The sequence below is a fragment of the Lepidochelys kempii genome, chromosome 6 (genome assembly GCF_965140285.1).
Source record: "Lepidochelys kempii isolate rLepKem1 chromosome 6, rLepKem1.hap1, whole genome shotgun sequence".
Lineage (NCBI taxonomy): Eukaryota > Metazoa > Chordata > Testudines > Cheloniidae > Lepidochelys > Lepidochelys kempii.
Genome location: NC_136385.1, coordinates 73096223 through 73114464, shown reverse-complemented (window position 1 = coordinate 73114464; position 18242 = coordinate 73096223). Strand labels below are relative to the sequence as shown.

The window sequence follows — 18242 nt, the reverse complement described above, 5'->3', positions numbered from 1 at the left end:
TCACACAACCCTAGACTGCCTCATATGAGCCCCCTGCCTCAGGGCCACCGCCCACCCACTGAGAAACACCGGCCGGAGAACTCCTGATGTGGGATTGCTCTGTCTTTAGGCCACACGCCCGGCCTGTTCCCCCGTAGGTAACACTGGGATGAGACGCTCCCCCCCAGGCAGAGTTGGCCCGGCTGGCGTGGGGACGGGTGGACACCCGAGATGAGCAGGGCGGTACCGGTGATTGGCTGAGCAGCGTGTAGTGCTCGCAGCATCGGGGCTTACGTGCAGCCCCTGCAAGCCTGCCCGTGGGGGGCTCCCTAGGCCGGCGCCGCCTGTGACTAGTGCGATCACAGGGAGAAGGGCTGGAGCGAACCAGGGGAGCGGCGTCAGGACAGCCCCGCGCCTATTGGGTGACACAATAGGCAGCCGTGTGGTGAAGGGGGGGAGGGGAGGCACTAGGCCAGCGACAGGCGCGCGACCTCCCGCTCAGGGCACGTGAGGGGCACACCGCGCAGCCGCGCTACCGCCCGGAAACCGGAAGCGCGGCGGCCCGCAAGCCGTCAGGTCACGTGGGGCCGCTCAGCTGAGCGTCTGCGGAAGTAGCCGGGCCGGAGTGACCTGGGCCGGAGGGGGGTCGGGCGCGGCCGGGCTCGGTGCTGCAGGAGCGGAGTTGCTCCCCGGTCTGTCGGGGGCGGGGCGTTCTGCAGGAGGGGAGCTGTCGGAGGGTGCAGCGGGCTGCAGCGAGGGGGCTGCGTCGGGATGAGTTGAGGGCAGGGAGCTGAGTGGGTGGCGGGGGACTGGCTGGTGAGGGGGCGGCCATGGCCTCCATCCTGGACGAGTACGAAGATTCGCTGTCCCGCTCCGCCTCCCTGCAGCAGAGCCGCGCCAGCGTGGGCATCCCGCACTCCGGTAAGCGGGGGCTGGGGCTACGCGATCATCTGTGCAGGTCACAGCATGGGAACTGCCCTGGGGCCACGATGCCCCGCCCTCCCCCCTAGTCTGATCTGAGCAGGAGCGCTGCAAGCGACACTGCAAGCCTGCAGGATCCTGCCCTGTTGACTCGAGTCTGGCTGGCCGTGGGAGGCACCGTGATCTTACTGGCTAAATAGGGTTGCAGAGTCAGACTTCGGTTCTGTTCCCAAGTCTGCCAGTGGCTTCCTGTATCACTGAGGTCAAATAACCCCTCCTTGCCTCCCTTTCCCTTTTGTTAAATGGGTGTCATAATACCTCATGGATAGTTGTGCGGTTTAGTTTGTAATGCGTTTTCAGATTCTGTGGTGACACTATAGAAGGTATACATTGGGGACAATGTATACCTTCAGATCAACGGCACTGCTATGGGTACCCGCATGGCCCCACAGTATGCCAACATTTTTATGGCTGATTTAGAACAACGCTTCCTCAGCTCTCGTCCCCTAAAGCCCCTACTCTACTTGCGCTATATTGATGACATCTTCATCATCTGGACCCATGGAAAAGAAGCCCTTGAGGAATTCCACCATGATTTCAACAATTTCCATCCCACCACCAACCTCAGCCTGGTCCAGTCCACACAAGAGATCCACTTCCTGGACACTACAGTGCTAATAAACAATGGTCACATAAACACCACCCTATACCGGAAACCTACTGACCGCTATTCCTACATGCATGCCTCCAGCTTTCACCCTGACCACACCACACGATCCATCGTCTACAGCCAAGCTCTGCGATACAACCGCATTTGCTCCAACCCCTCAGACAGAGACAAACACCTACAAGATCTCTGTCAAGCTTTCTTACAACTACAATACCCACCTGCAGAAGTAAAGAAACAGATTGATAGAGCCAGAAGAGTTCCCAGAAGTTACCTACTACAGGACAGGCCTAACAAAGAAAATAACAGAACGCCACTAGCCGTCACCTTCAGCCCCCAACTAAAACCCCTCCAACGCATTATTAAGGATCTACAACCTATCCTAAAGGATGACCCAACACTCTCACAAATCTTGGGAGACAGGCCAGTCCTTGCCTACAGACAGCCCCGCAACCTGAAGCAAATACTCACCAACAACCACATACCACACAACAGAACCACTAACCCAGGAACTTATCCTTGCAACAAAGCCCGTTGCCAATTGTGCCCACATATCTATTCAGGGGACACCATCACAGGGCCTAATAACATCAGCCACACTATCAGAGGCTCGTTCACCTGCACATCCACCAATGTGATATATGCCATCATGTGCCAGCAATGCCCCTCTGCCATGTACATTGGTCAAACTGGACAGTCTCTACGTAAAAGAATAAATGGACACAAATCAGATGTCAAGAATTATAACATTCATAAACCAGTCGGAGAACACTTCAATCTCTCTGGTCACGCAATCACAGACATGAAGGTCGCTATCTTAAAACAAAAAAACTTCAAATCCAGACTCCAGCGAGAAACTGCTGAATTGGAATTCATTTGCAAATTGGATACTATTAATTTAGGCTTAAATAGAGACTGGGAGTGGCTAAGTCATTATGCAAGGTAGCCTGTTTCCTCTTGTTTTTTCCTACCCCCCCCCCCCCCAGATGTTCTGGTTTAACTTGGATTTAAACTTGAAGAGTGGTCAGTTTGGATGAGCTATTACCAGCAGGAGAGTGAGTTTGTGTGTGTATGGGGGTGGGGGGGATGTGAGAAAACCTGGATTTGTGCAGGAAATAGCCCAAGTTGATTGTCATGCACATTGTGTAAAGAGTTGTCACTTTGGATGGGCTATCACCAGCAGGAGAGTGAATTTGTGTGGTGGGGTGGAGGGTGAGAAAACCTGGATTTGTGCTGGAAATGGCCCACCTGATGATCACTTTAGATAAGCTATTACCAGCAGGACAGTGGGGTGGGAGGAGGTATTGTTTCATATTCTCTGTGTATATATAAAGTCTGCTGCAGTTTCCACGATATGCATCTGATGAAGTGAGCTGTAGCTCACGAAAGCTTATGCTCTAATAAATTGGTTAGTCTCTAAGGTGCCACAAGTACTCCTTTTCTTTTTGCGAATACAGACTAACACGGCTGTTACTCTGAAAACTATAGAAGAGTAAATTATTAATGTCATCATGCAGTACTTTGAATGAATTCTCAGTGTTCCCATCTTTCCTGGTTTTCTCTATGTGAGGACAATTAGGGCCTTAATTAATCACTATAGGTACCAAAGATAGGTGCTATAGCATAGAGAGGGCACTCTGTCATGTGATTCTGCTCTATCTCTGGGTCCACATTGGATATTTGCCATTACTACTTCATGTTGAGGCAGTTGCAAGGAAATGAATTTTACATTAGGTTTAGCAAATGGAAGCCTTGCTAATAGCTGAAGTACAGAAAATGAGAAAATGTGTACAGTATTTTTGACAGGTTTCAGAGTAACAGCCATGTTAGTCTGTATTCACAAAAAGAAAAGGAGTATTTGTGGCACCTTAGAGACTAACCAATTTATTTGAGCATAAGCTTTCGTGAGCTACAGCTCACTTCATCGCATCCTGTAGCTCACGGAAGCTTATGCTCAAATAAATTGGTTAGTCTCTAAGGTGCCACAAGTACTCCTTTTCTTTTTACAGTATTGTTGTAATCACAAATGCAATCTGTGCACTTAACCTGTGAACACAATGTTACAGTACATCAGTTCTTCTCAGATTCTCCATTGTGTATAAATAGGGCTCTACCAAATTCACAGTCCATTTTGATCAATTTCAAAGTCATAAGATTTTAAAAATTGTGAATTTCATGATTTCAGATAAATAAATCTGAAATTTCACGGTGTTGTAATTGTAGAGTTCCTGACCTAAAAAGGAGTTGTGTGTGTGTGTGTGTGTGTGTGGGGGTTGTGGTACTGCTACCCTTACTTCTGCGCTGCTGCTGATGGCGGCGCTGCCTTCAGAGCTGGGTGGCCGGAGAGGAATGGCTGCTGGCCGGGAGCCCAGCTCTGAAGGCACAGCCACCACCAGCAGCAGTGCAGAAGTAAGGATGCCATGGTATCGTATTGCCACCCTGTGCTGGTACTTGTAGGGCACCCCCTTCAGAGCTGGGTGCCTGGCCAAAAGCCACCGCTCTCCAGCCGTCCAGCTCTGAACGCAGTGCAGAAGTAAAGGTGATGATACTGTGACCCCCCCTAAAATAACCGCATGACTCCCCTGCAACTCCTTTTGGGTCAGGACCCCCAATTTGACAAACACAGGTCGCCCCCATGAAATCTGTATAATATAGGGTAAAAGCACATAGGAAATCAGATTTCACTGTCGATGAAGCGTTTTTCATGGCCATAATTTGGTAGGGCTCTATGTTTAGAGCGTAGCTTGAACTTGGTTATAGAGTGAAACTATTTGAGGAAGAAGGATGCCAGTCCCAAATTGCTTCATTGCAATTTTGACTGTAGTGAACCTCTATTTAGAGTGAAATTATTATGTGGGGTGGAAAATGACTTAATCCTAAAATATCACTGTTATATGAATGCACTTGTATACAAGGCAAAAGAGAGAATGTGAAATGGTTTTAAAGTTATGAGCTTGGGGTGAGCTCTAACCACTGCTTCTCCACTTGTCAACCCAAATTTGTGGCAGTAATGTCTCACAGGAGGCCTCCTGTCTATGCCACTTACTACTTGTTTTTGTTTTTTAATCAGTTTCTTAGTCTTTCTTTGCTCCTTTCCTTTTTGAGGAACTTGAGTAACTATAGAAACTATTAAACATTTTGTATGTGTGATGCTTAGTGACATCATGTTAGTTGCCCAGCCCAGGGAAACTTACCAATATACTGGATGCAGAGAATATAGGTTCCATCATATGTATAATGGCTGTGTAATTCTCATGGGCTGATTTCATATTAGTATGGTTACCACTACAGAAGTGTGGCATGAAAGCAATCTGTGTTGGTCTGAAACTTTATGCCACAATTTGTGAAATGCTGGCACCTACATTAGGTCCATCTGTGTAATGTAATATAAATATACAATAATTATGTGACGGGTTATACCAGCTATGCAATATGAATGAGGAGTATGTCCCTCTAGCAACTATTAGGTAGTACATTCCCCTATTAATCAAACTAGTGAGTCTTGAGTTTCACATGTGGTTTCTCCTACTGCCACCATATAAGGCTGAATTAGATATGAGACCCAGTTAGCTTTAAAAGGACTATGTTCTATCTAGCATTGCCACTTCAGTGCTGGCCACTCAGCAAAGTTGGCATCTCTTTGCTGAGTTAAAAATCTATAGGCATACGCTTCTGAAAGTATCTATGACTGGCTCCCCACTTTAGTTGAATCCTAACCTATCAAAAGGTTTTAAGTATCGTCTGGAACTGCTAGATAAGCAGGGTTGTGTGGTGTATATCTGTGGGAAAAGTTTGATTATACCAGGCTGTGTATAAAATAAAAGGGATAAACAGAGAGAGAACAAATTAAATATAGTCCATACACTGAAGTTCATATTTCTTAAAATATGGCTTGTTACCTTTATTTGGTTAAGTTTAATTGAAGTCAGGGTTCTGAATCTCTAACAGAGGTCCCCCCCGCCCCCCCGGTTAATTATTTTGGTGCTAAATGGAAGTTAACAGAACCAGAATGGTTTTAAGAGTTTGGCTAACAATTCCTTTCCTTCTGCTCTGCTTTTACTCTTGACTCCTGCATTATCATCTCTTAAGTAGTTTTTCAGTTATTATAGACTCTGTCTTCACTAAAAATTTTACCTGTTGCTGACAAATGGGTGTCAGCAAAGGGGACAGCTGAACCGTATTTGGGTTGAGAGGCAGCCATGTTCATCACCATTTTAGAATCTGCGGGTGTCCCTTCAGGGCTCCAGTTGTGGCTTTGAACATGCCTTGAAAGTAAATTGGTTGGCAGCGGTTGCAGACTGATCTAAAGTTTGGGGAATAGATAAAAGTAATAGCTTTACATAGAGCACATTCACATAAGAGCAAACCATAACATTGTACCTGAAAGTTTGTGCGGTGTTAAGCTGGTTGAAGTGCGTGCCGAAGTGCTGTGCTTTTACTGATGCTATTTCAGAAGGATTTAGATCTCAAAAGAGCAAAGACTGGGGATGGCTGAAATGCAAACTGCAGGTTCCTCAAGTCCCAAAAGACCTGGCTGGAGTTAATAGTGATCTTATTTCATTGTCTTTCTCCAGATCTTTCAGCCTCTGGGAGGTAGAAAGAAAGAAGGCTCATCCAGAAATCTGAAGGTGTAACGTTTAGAATCCTAAACGATAGATAAAGCACATTTGTAAAGGTGTTTTTATGCACATTTGAGAGGAATGCAGAGGTATGGGACTGAGACTCCAAACCAAAGCTAGTTCTCCTGTTCCAAGTCAGGAAAAACGATATATGATGGAATAAAACCAATTGAATCCTACCCAAGCTTTTTGTGTAGAGGACACTCAACCTGAAATAAGTGTCCACAGCAGGGGGGTGCTGCTGTTAAATGGATGGTCAAACTATGTGTAGGCAAAGGCTGAATTAAGTGCTAGCCAAAAGGGGTGTTGCATAATTAGCATGAAGTTATTTCCCATCTCTTCCAATGCACACACTTCGGCTACCTGTAAGCTTGCTATTTTTTGAATTTGCCACTATTGAACTAGGATCAGTGCAGTAACGGGGGATAGCGATGGTAGAGCAGGTGCCAGCACTTTTGTCTCCATGTCATTTGACTGTGCTTGCAGCAGGTCTAGATGATGCCGTGATAAGTGTTGACAGCCCATCTACACTAGTATTAATCTTTTCTAGCCAGTAACTGGGCTACACTGGTGCTAGACCAGCGGTGGGAGAGTTGCTGAAAATGACATAGGGACAAGACTGTAGGGGCTGATTGTGCTTTCCCTGTGCTGTTCCAGGCCCCTGCCAGGCTACAGAGCTCTCACATGGCAGCAGAGCATTCGCTGCCTCTACAGTACTGGGCTGACCACAGAATCCTATCTTGCCAATCAAACGGTCTTCTAACCCTCCTTTTACACTGTGTGTTTAACTTTGTCTGCTGTTTGGCTGCTTTAGCCAGTGGCCTTGGTTTCCAGCAGCCTTGTTCTATCTTTTACTCCTGGGGGCATTCTGTTCCAAAAAGATAAAAATTCTGCACACAATATTTTAAAATTCTGCATATTTTATTTGTCAGAATAACACAGTATAATCATGCCAGCTTCAATTATTTTGGTAACTTTATTTAAAAATACCTGTCAGCAAGTATGTCTGTAACAATACAGACAATGAAAAAGATTCAGGATTTTTTTTGACAAATATATTCCTTGCTAGGCATATTAATACAGAACTTTGATTAATCATTCATTCAAACTACAATACAGAACCATATTTCCTGCACCTCTCAGAAGCAGTGCAAAGGCTTGGGGGAGTTGGTGTAATGGAGGAGCTGAGTGAGAGAGAAGTAATTGCTGGGAAGGAGCCTGGGAGTGAATCTGGAGGGTTGTTGGATGTGGGTGGGAGAAGTATGGAACAGAGATTTTTTTTTGGGGGGGGGAAGGGATTATTAGAAAGTTGGGGAGCCTCCCCCATACAGACCTTGGTTAACCCCTAGCCTCTCCCATTCAGTCAGGCACATGTGCCCCTGTCCCCATGTGTCCATGCACTCCTTCCCCCGTCCCTATACACCCCCGTCCACATGTCCCAGCATCTCCTTCCCCCTGTTCCCATGTGTCCCTGCACCCTGTCCCCATGTGGCCTTGCACCCCCACTCCTATTCAGCCCCTGTCCCTCCATTAGCCTTTCTAAACCCCAGTCTGTGACCCCCCCAGCAGCCCAATGTGCCCCACTCTGTCTGTGTCTCCTCTCCCACCCCCCCCCCCCCCCCATGTACATTCTCATCTGTCTCTGTGGGCAGGACGCTGTGAGGAATGCAGGCTGTCCTCTCTATGGGATGTTATGGCTGGTGAGCAGCTGCCCTCTGTTCTGGCACCACAGCAATCCCCGGTGGGTGAAAGGCATAACTGCAGCATCTCTCCCGCAGAATGTATTTTCTGTGAAGGAAAAAGAAATCTGCAAGAAACATGAATTCTGCACATGCGCAGTGGTGCAGAATTCCCCCAGGAGTAACCTTGTGTGCCTTGTAAATTCTTTGCAAGTGAAGATTTTCCCAGGCTAACTGCACTAAATAGATATAACTGTCCTAGAAATCCCTGTGGAGCCAGTGGTTTTCCATCCTTGGAGGGAGGCCAGTGTAAATTTAACCTAGGAAAGAAACCAGAAATGACCAGTCCTTTCTTGTTGTCTAGCCTGAGGTGGCCTGGTCATTCTGTTAGAGGAATGCAATATTCTTGGTCAAGGGGCTACATGGTGTCCTGTGAGGGCATGGGAAATTCAGGCAGAGGAAAAACTTGCATCACAGGACTGATATGGAGAGAGCTTTGTGATACAATCTTTTTGTTGACATACAAATGTCCCCTGGATTCTACTAATGAGTATCATTCATGTTTTGTTCCATGTGAATGTCACATTATTTTACAGTTCCATGGCAGAGTTGAATTCCTTTATGGATTTTGGCTAGTGTCCATCCACCATAGGAGAGCAGCCTTCAGAAGCTGCCCCATTTAGGCATGGAAACAGTGTGCTTCTAGGTTGTTCCAAGCTTTTGAAAGCTGAGCCCTGTCCAGCTTCAGAAAAATGAAACTAGTCATGCCATTCTGCCACCCTGCTATGTGGTGTTAAAAGCTTATCCATCTTAATGTATACATTTCCCATCCCCCTGCCCTGGCTAGTCCTTCACCCTCCTCCCTTCACCATCTTAGTGCTTGGCCTTCTCTTGAGGTCACTGCACCTGCTTTAAAACTTGAAAAGCTTTTATGAACTGAAACAAAACAAAACTCGAAGCCTGTTCTGAACCAGTTTCTGTAGCAGACTATGTTGCCACGCTGCTGGTATAAAACTTTCTCCTCCTACCTGCTATACAGACCACGCTGTCTAGTAATCTGCTACCATCTAAATTTGGTGTCTTCCAAGCTAGCCAACTTGGAGGTCCCCTGGCGTGTAAGTGGAGCCATTAAAGCAAAATTGTTGAATAGTGGTGGTGGTTCTCGTTTAGGTCAGCATTGTGACTAGAACAATATGAAAGTCATTAGTTTCTACTCACACTCTGACTCCCAGTTTCAGTTCACACACACCTGAGTTTCACTTTGAGTTTCAGGCTTCAGCAGACCTAAAATGCATTGTGCAGCTCTGACAAAATGACCACATTTGCCAGGTTTAACCCCAAATCTTAATTTGGCCTAGCCTTGCTTGAAATTCAATCCAGGTTTGTCAAAAGATCCAGAAACTGGATCACACTGGCTCAAGTTTTCAGTTTGTAATTAAATTCGAATCCGGTTCTACCTAGTTTTGGCTTTTGTTGGGCAGAGTTGTGGTCTCACGGTTAGGGCACTGATTCTGGTACTCACCAGACTCGAGTGCTAGTCTCGGCAAGCTGTGTGACTTCAGTCAATTCACTGAACCCCATGGTTCAGTTTCTCTCAAATGTAAAATTGGAGTAACGGTACTTATTCATCTTTATCAAGTGCTTTGAGCTTGGTGGATGTAAAACATTATTCAAGTATTATGAAACTTTTCTACTGATCTAGTTGCGAATTCCAGCTGTATTGCTTGCAGTCACTGATTTTAAATTGTTTTATGGCAATTAAATGATTAATTTTATGGAAAAATCTAGCTATCTTTAATCTTTTGAATAATCTCAATTTCCGCCTTTTCTTTTGTGTGATGGGTGCTAGACTGAATAAGAGAGAAATTAATTTTATCCTCCCCAAATGAAACATTTTAAACTAATGCCACCTCTGATTTCTGAGTCTTTCATTAGATTGTAAACTCTCTGGAGCATAGATACCATCTACGTTAGCACCTTGTACAGCACCATTTCAGTGTTTTAACAAATAACCTGATTTTCCAGTAGTTGACCATTTGTTTTCTTAAAAAGAAAAGGAGTACTTGTGGCACCTTAGAGACTAACAAATTTATTTGAGCATAAGCTTTTGTGAGCTACAGCTCACTTCATCAGATGCATGCAGTGGAAAATACAGTGGGGAGATTTTATATACACAGAGAACATGAAACAATGGGTGTTACCATACACACTGTAACAAGAGTGATCAGGTAAGGTGAGCTATTACCAGCAGGAGAGAGAAAAAACTTTTGTAGTGATAATCAAGGTGGGCCATTTCCAGCAGTTGACAAGAACATGTGAGGAACAGTACGGGGGAAGGGGGCACGGAATAAACATGGGGAAATAGTTTCTTTGTGTAATAACACATCCACTCCCAGTCTTTATTCAAGTCTAATTTCTTGTCCTCCTCTTAATCAGCTTTTTATGAAGTTGTCATGCAACTGTAATGTGCAGTTTCTTCCAGAGTTTTCAGGGTTCGCTGTGTTTGTTTTTCAGGTTAGTTCCATGTGACAAATTGCTCCACTGTGGCAGAATGGGAAAATAGACTTTTACTGTATCTCCAAACATACACCTGGGGAAAAGATTAGATGCTACTCCCCATGATTCCACACCATGGAGCACTTCACTTTCCTGTAGCCCTCCCTGTTTCTGCTCCCTGTGTTAGGTTACATTTAGTATTGTCTCTTTTCTGAACTACATTTGTATTTTCACGTTTCCTAGGGTATGTGAATGCTCGGCTGGAGAAGGAAACTCCAATATTTAACAAGCAAAGGATTGATTTCACTCCTCCAGAGAAAATTAACAGCCTTGTGGTCTCCTGTAACCAACTCTGTATGAGCCTTGGCAGAGACACCCTTTTCAGGTAACTTGTACTATTTAAGACCTGAAGCCTTCACAGCCTGTTTTTGGGTCGCGTGGAAACCCTGTCCCTAAACTAGATGCAGATTCATGGTCTTTTTGTAAAAGAGAGAGGTATAATTTTGTTTCCACAGTTACATGGGCTCTTCCTGCATCTTGGTAACTTGCTTTGTCATTCCTCCATGCAGGATTGATCTTGGCAAGGCAGATGAACCTAATCAGGTAGAGTTGGGACGCAAGGATGAAGCCAGAGTCTACAAGATGTTTTTGGACCACACAGGTGAGGTGATGGTGTAGGGGAAATTGCAAAATGCTGTTTAATATCTACAACAAATGCAATAATTGTGTTAAACAAGCATTTAATTAAGGAAGATTTCCGGTTTCTGTTCTGTGTGTGGAAGGAGTACGTGGCCCACCTGGGGAATGAACTCAGACTACCTAATTATTGTCCAGGGACTCTGCCTATTTAATACCCAAGGGTTAGAGGAAGAGTACTGTGCCTCACTCCTTACATTTTGGTGTATATGAACCACTGTCCAAGTTCTTTATTGACAGATGTGGGCTGATTTGAGTGAGCTTATTACAACTGGTAAAAGAAAATTCTCCTTACACGATGTACATCTAACTTTTGGAGCCCATTGCCTCCTTTGGCCTTAGGAGGCCAGGAGCTTAGCAGATTTCTAAATAGGATTATAATTATAATATCCACAGTTAACTCTAGCTGGGATGAAACACTTATAAAATATAAAACCTAATGACAACAATTAGCAGCCTGGACTTTCTATGGGCCATTTATTCCAGAGTTGTTCATATAGGGTTTCTTGCACCTTCCTTTGAAGCACTGTCAGTTGTGATACTAGGCTAAATGGACCACTGATCTCATCCATTATTGCAATCCCCAGGTTCTTATGAATTCAAATTCTTGGGGGAACTCTAGGAACTTGACTTCCATGTTTTGTCTAACGTGACTCTGAGAACAACCAGAAGTCTTGCTTTACAGTAGTGGTCTGCCTGGGTTGTGGTGTTTGCAGTTCCTTTAACCCTGCACCCATTAATCATCTATCTCTTGCTATATGCCTTACAGGATCTCATCTTGTGATTGCACTGAACACTAGTGAATGCCTGTATTTGAACAGAAGTGCTCAGAAGGTGCGGACGCTCTCCCGCTGGAAAGGTCACTTGATTGAAAGTGTGGGCTGGAACAAGTTTCTGGGTTCAGAGACTAACACTGGTCCTATCCTGGTGGGGACAGCCCAGGGCCAAATATATGAGGCTGAGATCTCTGTCAGCGAGGGAAGTCTCTTCAGCACTAATCTGGACCAGTATTTCCGACTGGTGTATACCTTAGAGGAGGAGGCAGGACCGACTCCAGTCTGCTGTCTGGAAATAGAGCGAGGGCTCGATGGGAAATGTTTTATCATTGCCACTACTCGTAAGAGACTCTTCCAGTTTGTTGGCAAAGTGCCTGAGGGGGCGGAGCAACAGGGCTTTGGCTTCGTGTTTGGCATGCATGCAGACCACTTGCCCAGCTTCCGAGAGTTCCCAGCCAGCTTTGGCTACAGCGAAATAGCATTTTACACTCCAAAGCTACGCTCCTCCCCACGCTCCTTTGCCTGGATGATGGGAAATGGGGTCTTGTATGGTACATTGGACTATGGACGGCCTGACTCTATTCTGAGTGATGAACGGGTCTGGGAGTATCCCTCTGATGTAGATGTGGCGGCTAACAAGCCAATCTCCATAGTGCTCACCCAGTTTCACTTCCTGCTGCTACTGCCTGACAGAGTGAAGGCTGTGTGCACTCTGAATGGGCAGGTTGTCTTCCAAGACCTGTTCTTGGAGAAGTTTGGCTCGTTGAAGTGCATGATCAAAGATCCCACAGTCGGGCAGATCTGGATCTACACGGAGAAAGTTGTATTCCGCTACCACGTACAACGGGAATCGAGAGATGTCTGGAAGATGTACATGAACATTAACAAGTTTGATCTGGCCAAAGAGTACTGCAAAGACCGTCCTGAGTGCCTGGATATTGTGTTGGCAAGAGAGGCAGAACACTCCTTCCAAAACAAGAGGTACCTAGATAGTGCCAAGTGTTATGCACTGACCCAGAACTACTTTGAAGAGATTGCCCTTAAGTTCATTGAAGCCAAGCAGGAGGAGGCATTGATGGAGTTTCTGCTCAAGAAACTGGCCAGCTTAAAGTCCTCTGAAAAGACCCAGACAACTTTGCTGACCACCTGGTTAACAGAGCTCTACTTGAATCGGCTAGGTGCTCTGGAGGGGAACACCTCGAAAAGGAATCTCTTTGAGGCAACTCGGGAGAAGTTCTGCAGCTTCCTGAGCAGCCCCAGAAACAAAGAGTGCCTGTTCAATAACCGAGCGTCCATCTATGAGTTGCTAGCAAGCCATGGGGACACAGAACACATGGTCTATTTTTCAGTTATTATGCAGGACTATGAGAGAGTGGTAGCCCATCACTGCCAGCACGATGACTATGATGAAGCCCTAAACATCCTTACCAGACACAGAGATGAGAAGCTCTTTTACAAGTTCTCTCCCGTCCTGATCCAGCACATCCCCAAGAAGGTGGTTGATGCTTGGATCTCCATGGGCACGAAACTGGATGCCAGGAAGCTCATACCTGCCCTCGTCAACTACAGCCAAAGTGGGAGCACCCAACAGATCAGTGAAGCTATTCGATACATGGAATTCTGTGTGTGTGAGCTGGAGGAAACTGAGCAAGCCATTCACAACTATCTGTTGTCTCTCTATGCTTTGTGTCGGCCAGACTCGCTGCTATCATATCTCAAACAAGCAGGAGCCAACCCTAACAGGATCCACTATGACCTGAAGTATGCGCTTCGGTTGTGTGCAGAGCATGGACACCACCGAGCCTGTGTCCATGTTTACAAAGTGATGGAGTTATATGAGGAAGCAGTGGATCTAGCTCTGCAGGTGTGTGCTACTATGTTTAGTACTCTTAGTTAATTTGTTCTTGAAGGTCCAATGGTGGAGAGCTGTCTCTTTCTTAAAGGGAAGGGGTGGGAAGGTTGGCTAGTGTGTTTAAAGGGTTATAAAGGCCCCAAGAAAGGGAGGGAATGTCTGTCACCATATTAACTTAGAGCAATAGTGGAAGCTCAGAACTATCAGGGTATGTTTACACTCCAATTAAAAATTGGCTGGCCTGTGCCAGCTGACTCTGGCCCATGCTAAGGGGCTGTTTAATTGCGATGTAGATGTTTGGGCTCGGTCTAGATCCCAGACTCTAGGACCCTGCGAGGTGGGAGGGTCCCAGAGCTGAGGCTTGCAGCCCGATTTGAAATGTGTGTACCACAATTAAACAGTTCTTTAGCCTGAGTCAGATGGCATGGGCCAGCCCTGGGTGTCTAATTGTAGTGTAAAGATACCCACAGTGGATATCTGACTTTCACAGACCATAATCTTAGGAGAGTGAAAGAGACTGTGTGGTGGGGGATATGGTTTCTGTTAATGCAGTCCTGGCTCTGTGGAACTCTGCTCGTTGATAACCAGCTCTGCTGATCTGAGGATCCCACCCTATTCTTAATCTCCTGATTTAATATAAAAAAAAAAAGGCAAGAAAAACTTAAAATGAATTTATCCCCCCTTGGTCATCTTGTAGAAAGTTTAAATTAGTGTAGAGGTAACTTAGGTTCTGAATGATGATAGTGCAGTGTGTACAATTTAAAGTGCTGACATTTACTGAGTTTAGTTCATCACAATATTTGCAGAATCCTACATTCTGAGTATAGAGAATAGTGTGGAGGAGATAAATGCTCTAGCTTGGTAAAGGTCAAAAATTGTAACTGCCTGCTGTGTGAGGGTGGATACTTAATTCATTGTTGTAACCTTGGAGGTCGAAGGTCACTAGTGGCTTTGGAGAGCTAGATCTTCCTGTTGTGTTCCTGGACCCTAATGACTCTTCAAAGTGATCCAGAATTGCTATGCACACCTTTTGTGTTGGGAGTGGATGTCTCAGGGGGAGAGAGGATGTGGCTGACAAACAGCCAAGTGGGCATGTCCACTGTATAGCTGTAGTTATGACTGACATAATGGAGAGATCTCCTACTCGTGTCCTTCCTTTACTGGTAGTGGGCTCTCATGACAGAGAGAGAAGTGAAGAGGAAATCATAATTTTGTTTCCTTACTGTTCTGTTCAATTTTCAGGTGGACGTGGATCTAGCAAAGTCATGTGCAGACCTCCCTGAAGAGGATGAGGAACTCCGGAAGAAGCTCTGGTTGAAAATTGCTCGCCACGTGGTCCAGGAAGAGAAGGACGTCAAGAAGGCTATGGCCTGCCTTTCTAGCTGCAACCTACTAAAGATTGAAGACGTCCTTCCCTTCTTCCCTGACTTTGTCACCATCGACCACTTCAAGGAGGCAATCTGCAACTCTCTGGAGGACTACAACAGGCACATTGAGGAGCTGAAGAGAGAGATGGAGGAAGCTACACAGAGTGCCAAGAGAATCCGGGAGGACATCCAGGAGATGAGAAACAAATATGGCTCTGTGGAGCCTCAGGAGAAGTGCGCAGCCTGTGACTTTCCACTCCTAAACCGCCCTTTCTACCTTTTCCTTTGCGGCCACATGTTCCACTATGACTGTCTGTTCCAGGCAGTTTTTCCAAACCTGCCTGCCTACAAGCAAGCTAAGCTAGAAGACCTTCAGAAGAAGCTGGGAGCCACAAGCCAGCCCTCCAAAGCCCATCATCGCCCCAAGGACACAGATGCCACCAGCATGGGGAAGGGACAGCAGAGTCGGGAACAGATCAAAGCAGACATTGATGATATTGTAGCAGCTGAATGCGTGTACTGTGGGGAGCTGATGATCCGGTCCATAGACAAGCCTTTCATTGACCCACAAAAGTATGAAGAAGAGAGGCAGAGTTGGCTGTAGGATCACACAGTTATTGTTCGAGGCTGCGCATGAACACAAAACTTTGAGTTATACATCATGTCCACTGTCTGTGAAATATGCATATTAGGAATTAGCCTCCAGAAATCTGAAAACAAATGGATTCGATAGAGCTCTAAGGAGAGAGCAGCTGGTACTGTTATGTGGAAAGCAATGAGTTAGTCCTGGAGGACTATGAGAGAAATGGTTACGGTTGTCTAAGAACTGGAAGATTAATTTCCACAAATGCCTCAGAACTTCTTCTGGCTTCTCTCTGAAGGTGAGCTTGAGCTTGCCTCTTGAAGCTGCTCTTCTGAGACCCTTTGGCATGAAGATAAGAATACCTCATTGCCCAGAGAGAACTGGGAACGGAAAAATGATTTCATTCAGTTGGATTGCTTCCCCATTTTATAGTATTAATTCAGGTGAAGACTGGGGCGATGGGAAGAAGCAGTGGGGAGTGCTTGGTGGCATAGGCTTTCATTCATCACTTTCAAATTAGAAATTGCTTTTAGTTTGCTTCCTAATGAGATTGTTTAGTCAGCTTTACTGACAGAAATGTAAAAGGAAGGCAATAGACTTGCGTTTACATGTGTGTCTACAAACATCTGTCCTGTTACACGAATGCATGGTTCTGTATAATAACATAAAAATATGATTCTTAAGCAGCACAGTGTCTAAAAAGATGCATCTTAATCCCTGTGTCTGGAATTTCGGGGTTGTGGTCTTTCCCCAGTTTTCCAACAAGTTTTTTGGTCTGATCCATACAGTTGAATCTTCTGTAGGATCTCTTCATTTTGTTTCCAGCCATTATACTGTAGTCCATTCTGAATACCCATACTGGGACATTTTGCCCAATTACCTGTTTTGGTTCCAGCACCACTGAAGTACAATACTTACTCAAATTACCATTAGCATTACATATAATGATACTTCACAGGTAGCACCACTGAGTGGGCACTCCAATGAAAGTCTAGCAATCAGTATCCTCAAGGACTGACCACAGCACTTCTCTATGAGTCAGTGACACCATTTCATCTTGAAGCAGAAACTTGAGAGTCTTTGGCGTCCTTTGCCAAGCAATCTAACTGTTCCCTTCATGGCTTAGTTGAGTGCTCCTGTAGGTCAGTGTATTTCTCCCCAACCCCTCCAGATGCTGCTCAGCATTGGAAGATTTTTTTTTTGGTCCTGTTTTTGACAGGGAGATCATTACACTTGAGGTGGAGGATGAGATTTTTCTCTAGGACCTTAGTAGGGGTTAGTAGTGGCATGTGACATTTAGATCTGTCAGCACTTCCTCATGAAGGAACTAAACTTCCCATGGAGCTTTGGCTGGGACTAAATCACAAAGATCAACAAGTGAGGGGCAGCAGTGAGAATCACGTTTTGTAAAGCGGTGGTGGATATTTGTCATTTTAGTTGAGAGGAAATTAAAAAAAAAAAAAAATCTCTCCTGACTTCTATAAAACTTATGTTCTTGTCTTGAGAACCTGACTGTGACCTGCTAGCCACTCACGACAGCTGCTGTGACTGTGGAACTGGGTCTTGGTGTAATACAAAATTACATTTTGTCTTCTTAACTGGGGGTCTTAGTAGCCTCACAGGGTTCCAATAGAGCTTCCCCAACTTCTGATCAGAGCATTTCCTAACTGAGGGCTTAGCCTGCAATGTTTTACTTGTGCAATGCTGGCAGGAAGAGGCCTTAAATCAGAGGTGGGCAAACTATGGTGCGTGGGCCACATCCGACCTGCGGGACCATCCTGCCTGGCCCCTGAGCTCCCGGCCAGGGAGGCTAGCCCCCGGCCCCTCCCCTGCTGTCTCCTCTCCCTTGCAGCTAACGTGCTAGCACAGCTTGCACCTGCCCACCTCCCAGACTTTCCAATAAGCCTGTCCTGCCACCAGCATGGTAAGGGGGTGGGGAGAGTTGGATAAGGGGCAGGAGGTCCCAGGGGGCAGTTGGATGGGGTGGGGGCGCTCAGGAGACAGGGAGTGGGGGGAGGTTGGATAGGGGGTGGGGAGCAGGGGGGTTGAATGGGGGTGGGGTCCTGGGGGGGCAGTTAGGGACGGGGGTCCCAGAAGGGGGCGGTCAGGGGACAAGGAGTGCGGGGGAGGGGTTGGATGGGTCAGGAGTTCTGAGGGGGGAAGTGGGAGGGGGCTGGGGACAGGCTGTTTGGGGAGGCACAGCTTTCCTTACCCGGCCCTCCATACCATTTTGCAACCCCAATGTGTTCCTCGGGCCAAAAGGTTTGCCCACCCCTGCCCTAAATGAACACTGTCAGAGCTGCATTTCAGTAGTAGAAAGAACTGTTGCTATTGGAAATATTATCTTTTTACTATTAGAGCTGCTGAATAACTAGTTTCATTAGTGCCAGATATTAGTGCTTGTTGATGGCTTATCAGTTCTCTTTTTGGTTGGTTCTGGATTGCTGTTTGACTTGAGAGAGCTGCTCTCTGTGCCAGAAGGCTTTTGTGATGAAGACACATGAGGTATGTCTCTCACTTATTGAATGTGATGTCTTTGAAATTCTACATTAAACCTTCCTGATATGATTGACTGCTGGATTTTTGTTTCTTGGCTGGAAGCTTGTG

General features: G+C 45.9%; 1 protein-coding gene across 1 annotated transcript; it reads left to right on the top strand.

Annotated features, from left to right (window-relative positions):
• The first annotated feature begins 578 nt into the window (after positions 1-578).
• On the top strand, positions 579-16324 carry VPS18 (VPS18 core subunit of CORVET and HOPS complexes). Its single transcript, XM_073348743.1, has 5 exons — positions 579-900; positions 10605-10746; positions 10931-11022; positions 11827-13697; positions 14928-16324. Exons 1-5 carry the CDS (start codon positions 810-812, stop codon positions 15654-15656), a joined length of 2925 nt encoding a protein of 974 aa, XP_073204844.1. The 5' UTR covers positions 579-809; the 3' UTR covers positions 15657-16324.
• The last annotated feature ends 1918 nt before the right edge of the window (positions 16325-18242 follow it).

Bases quoted from the DNA above. Each gene is read 5' to 3' on its own strand.
- VPS18 (XM_073348743.1), top strand. From the start codon at position 810: ATGGCCTCCATCCTGGACGAGTACGAAGATTCGCTGTCCCGCTCCGCC. The intron at 11,023-11,826 runs GTGAGGTGATGG...TATGCCTTACAG, and splicing joins GATGTTTTTGGACCACACAG to GATCTCATCTTGTGATTGCA. The intron at 13,698-14,927 runs GTGTGTGCTACT...TTCAATTTTCAG, and splicing joins CAGTGGATCTAGCTCTGCAG to GTGGACGTGGATCTAGCAAA.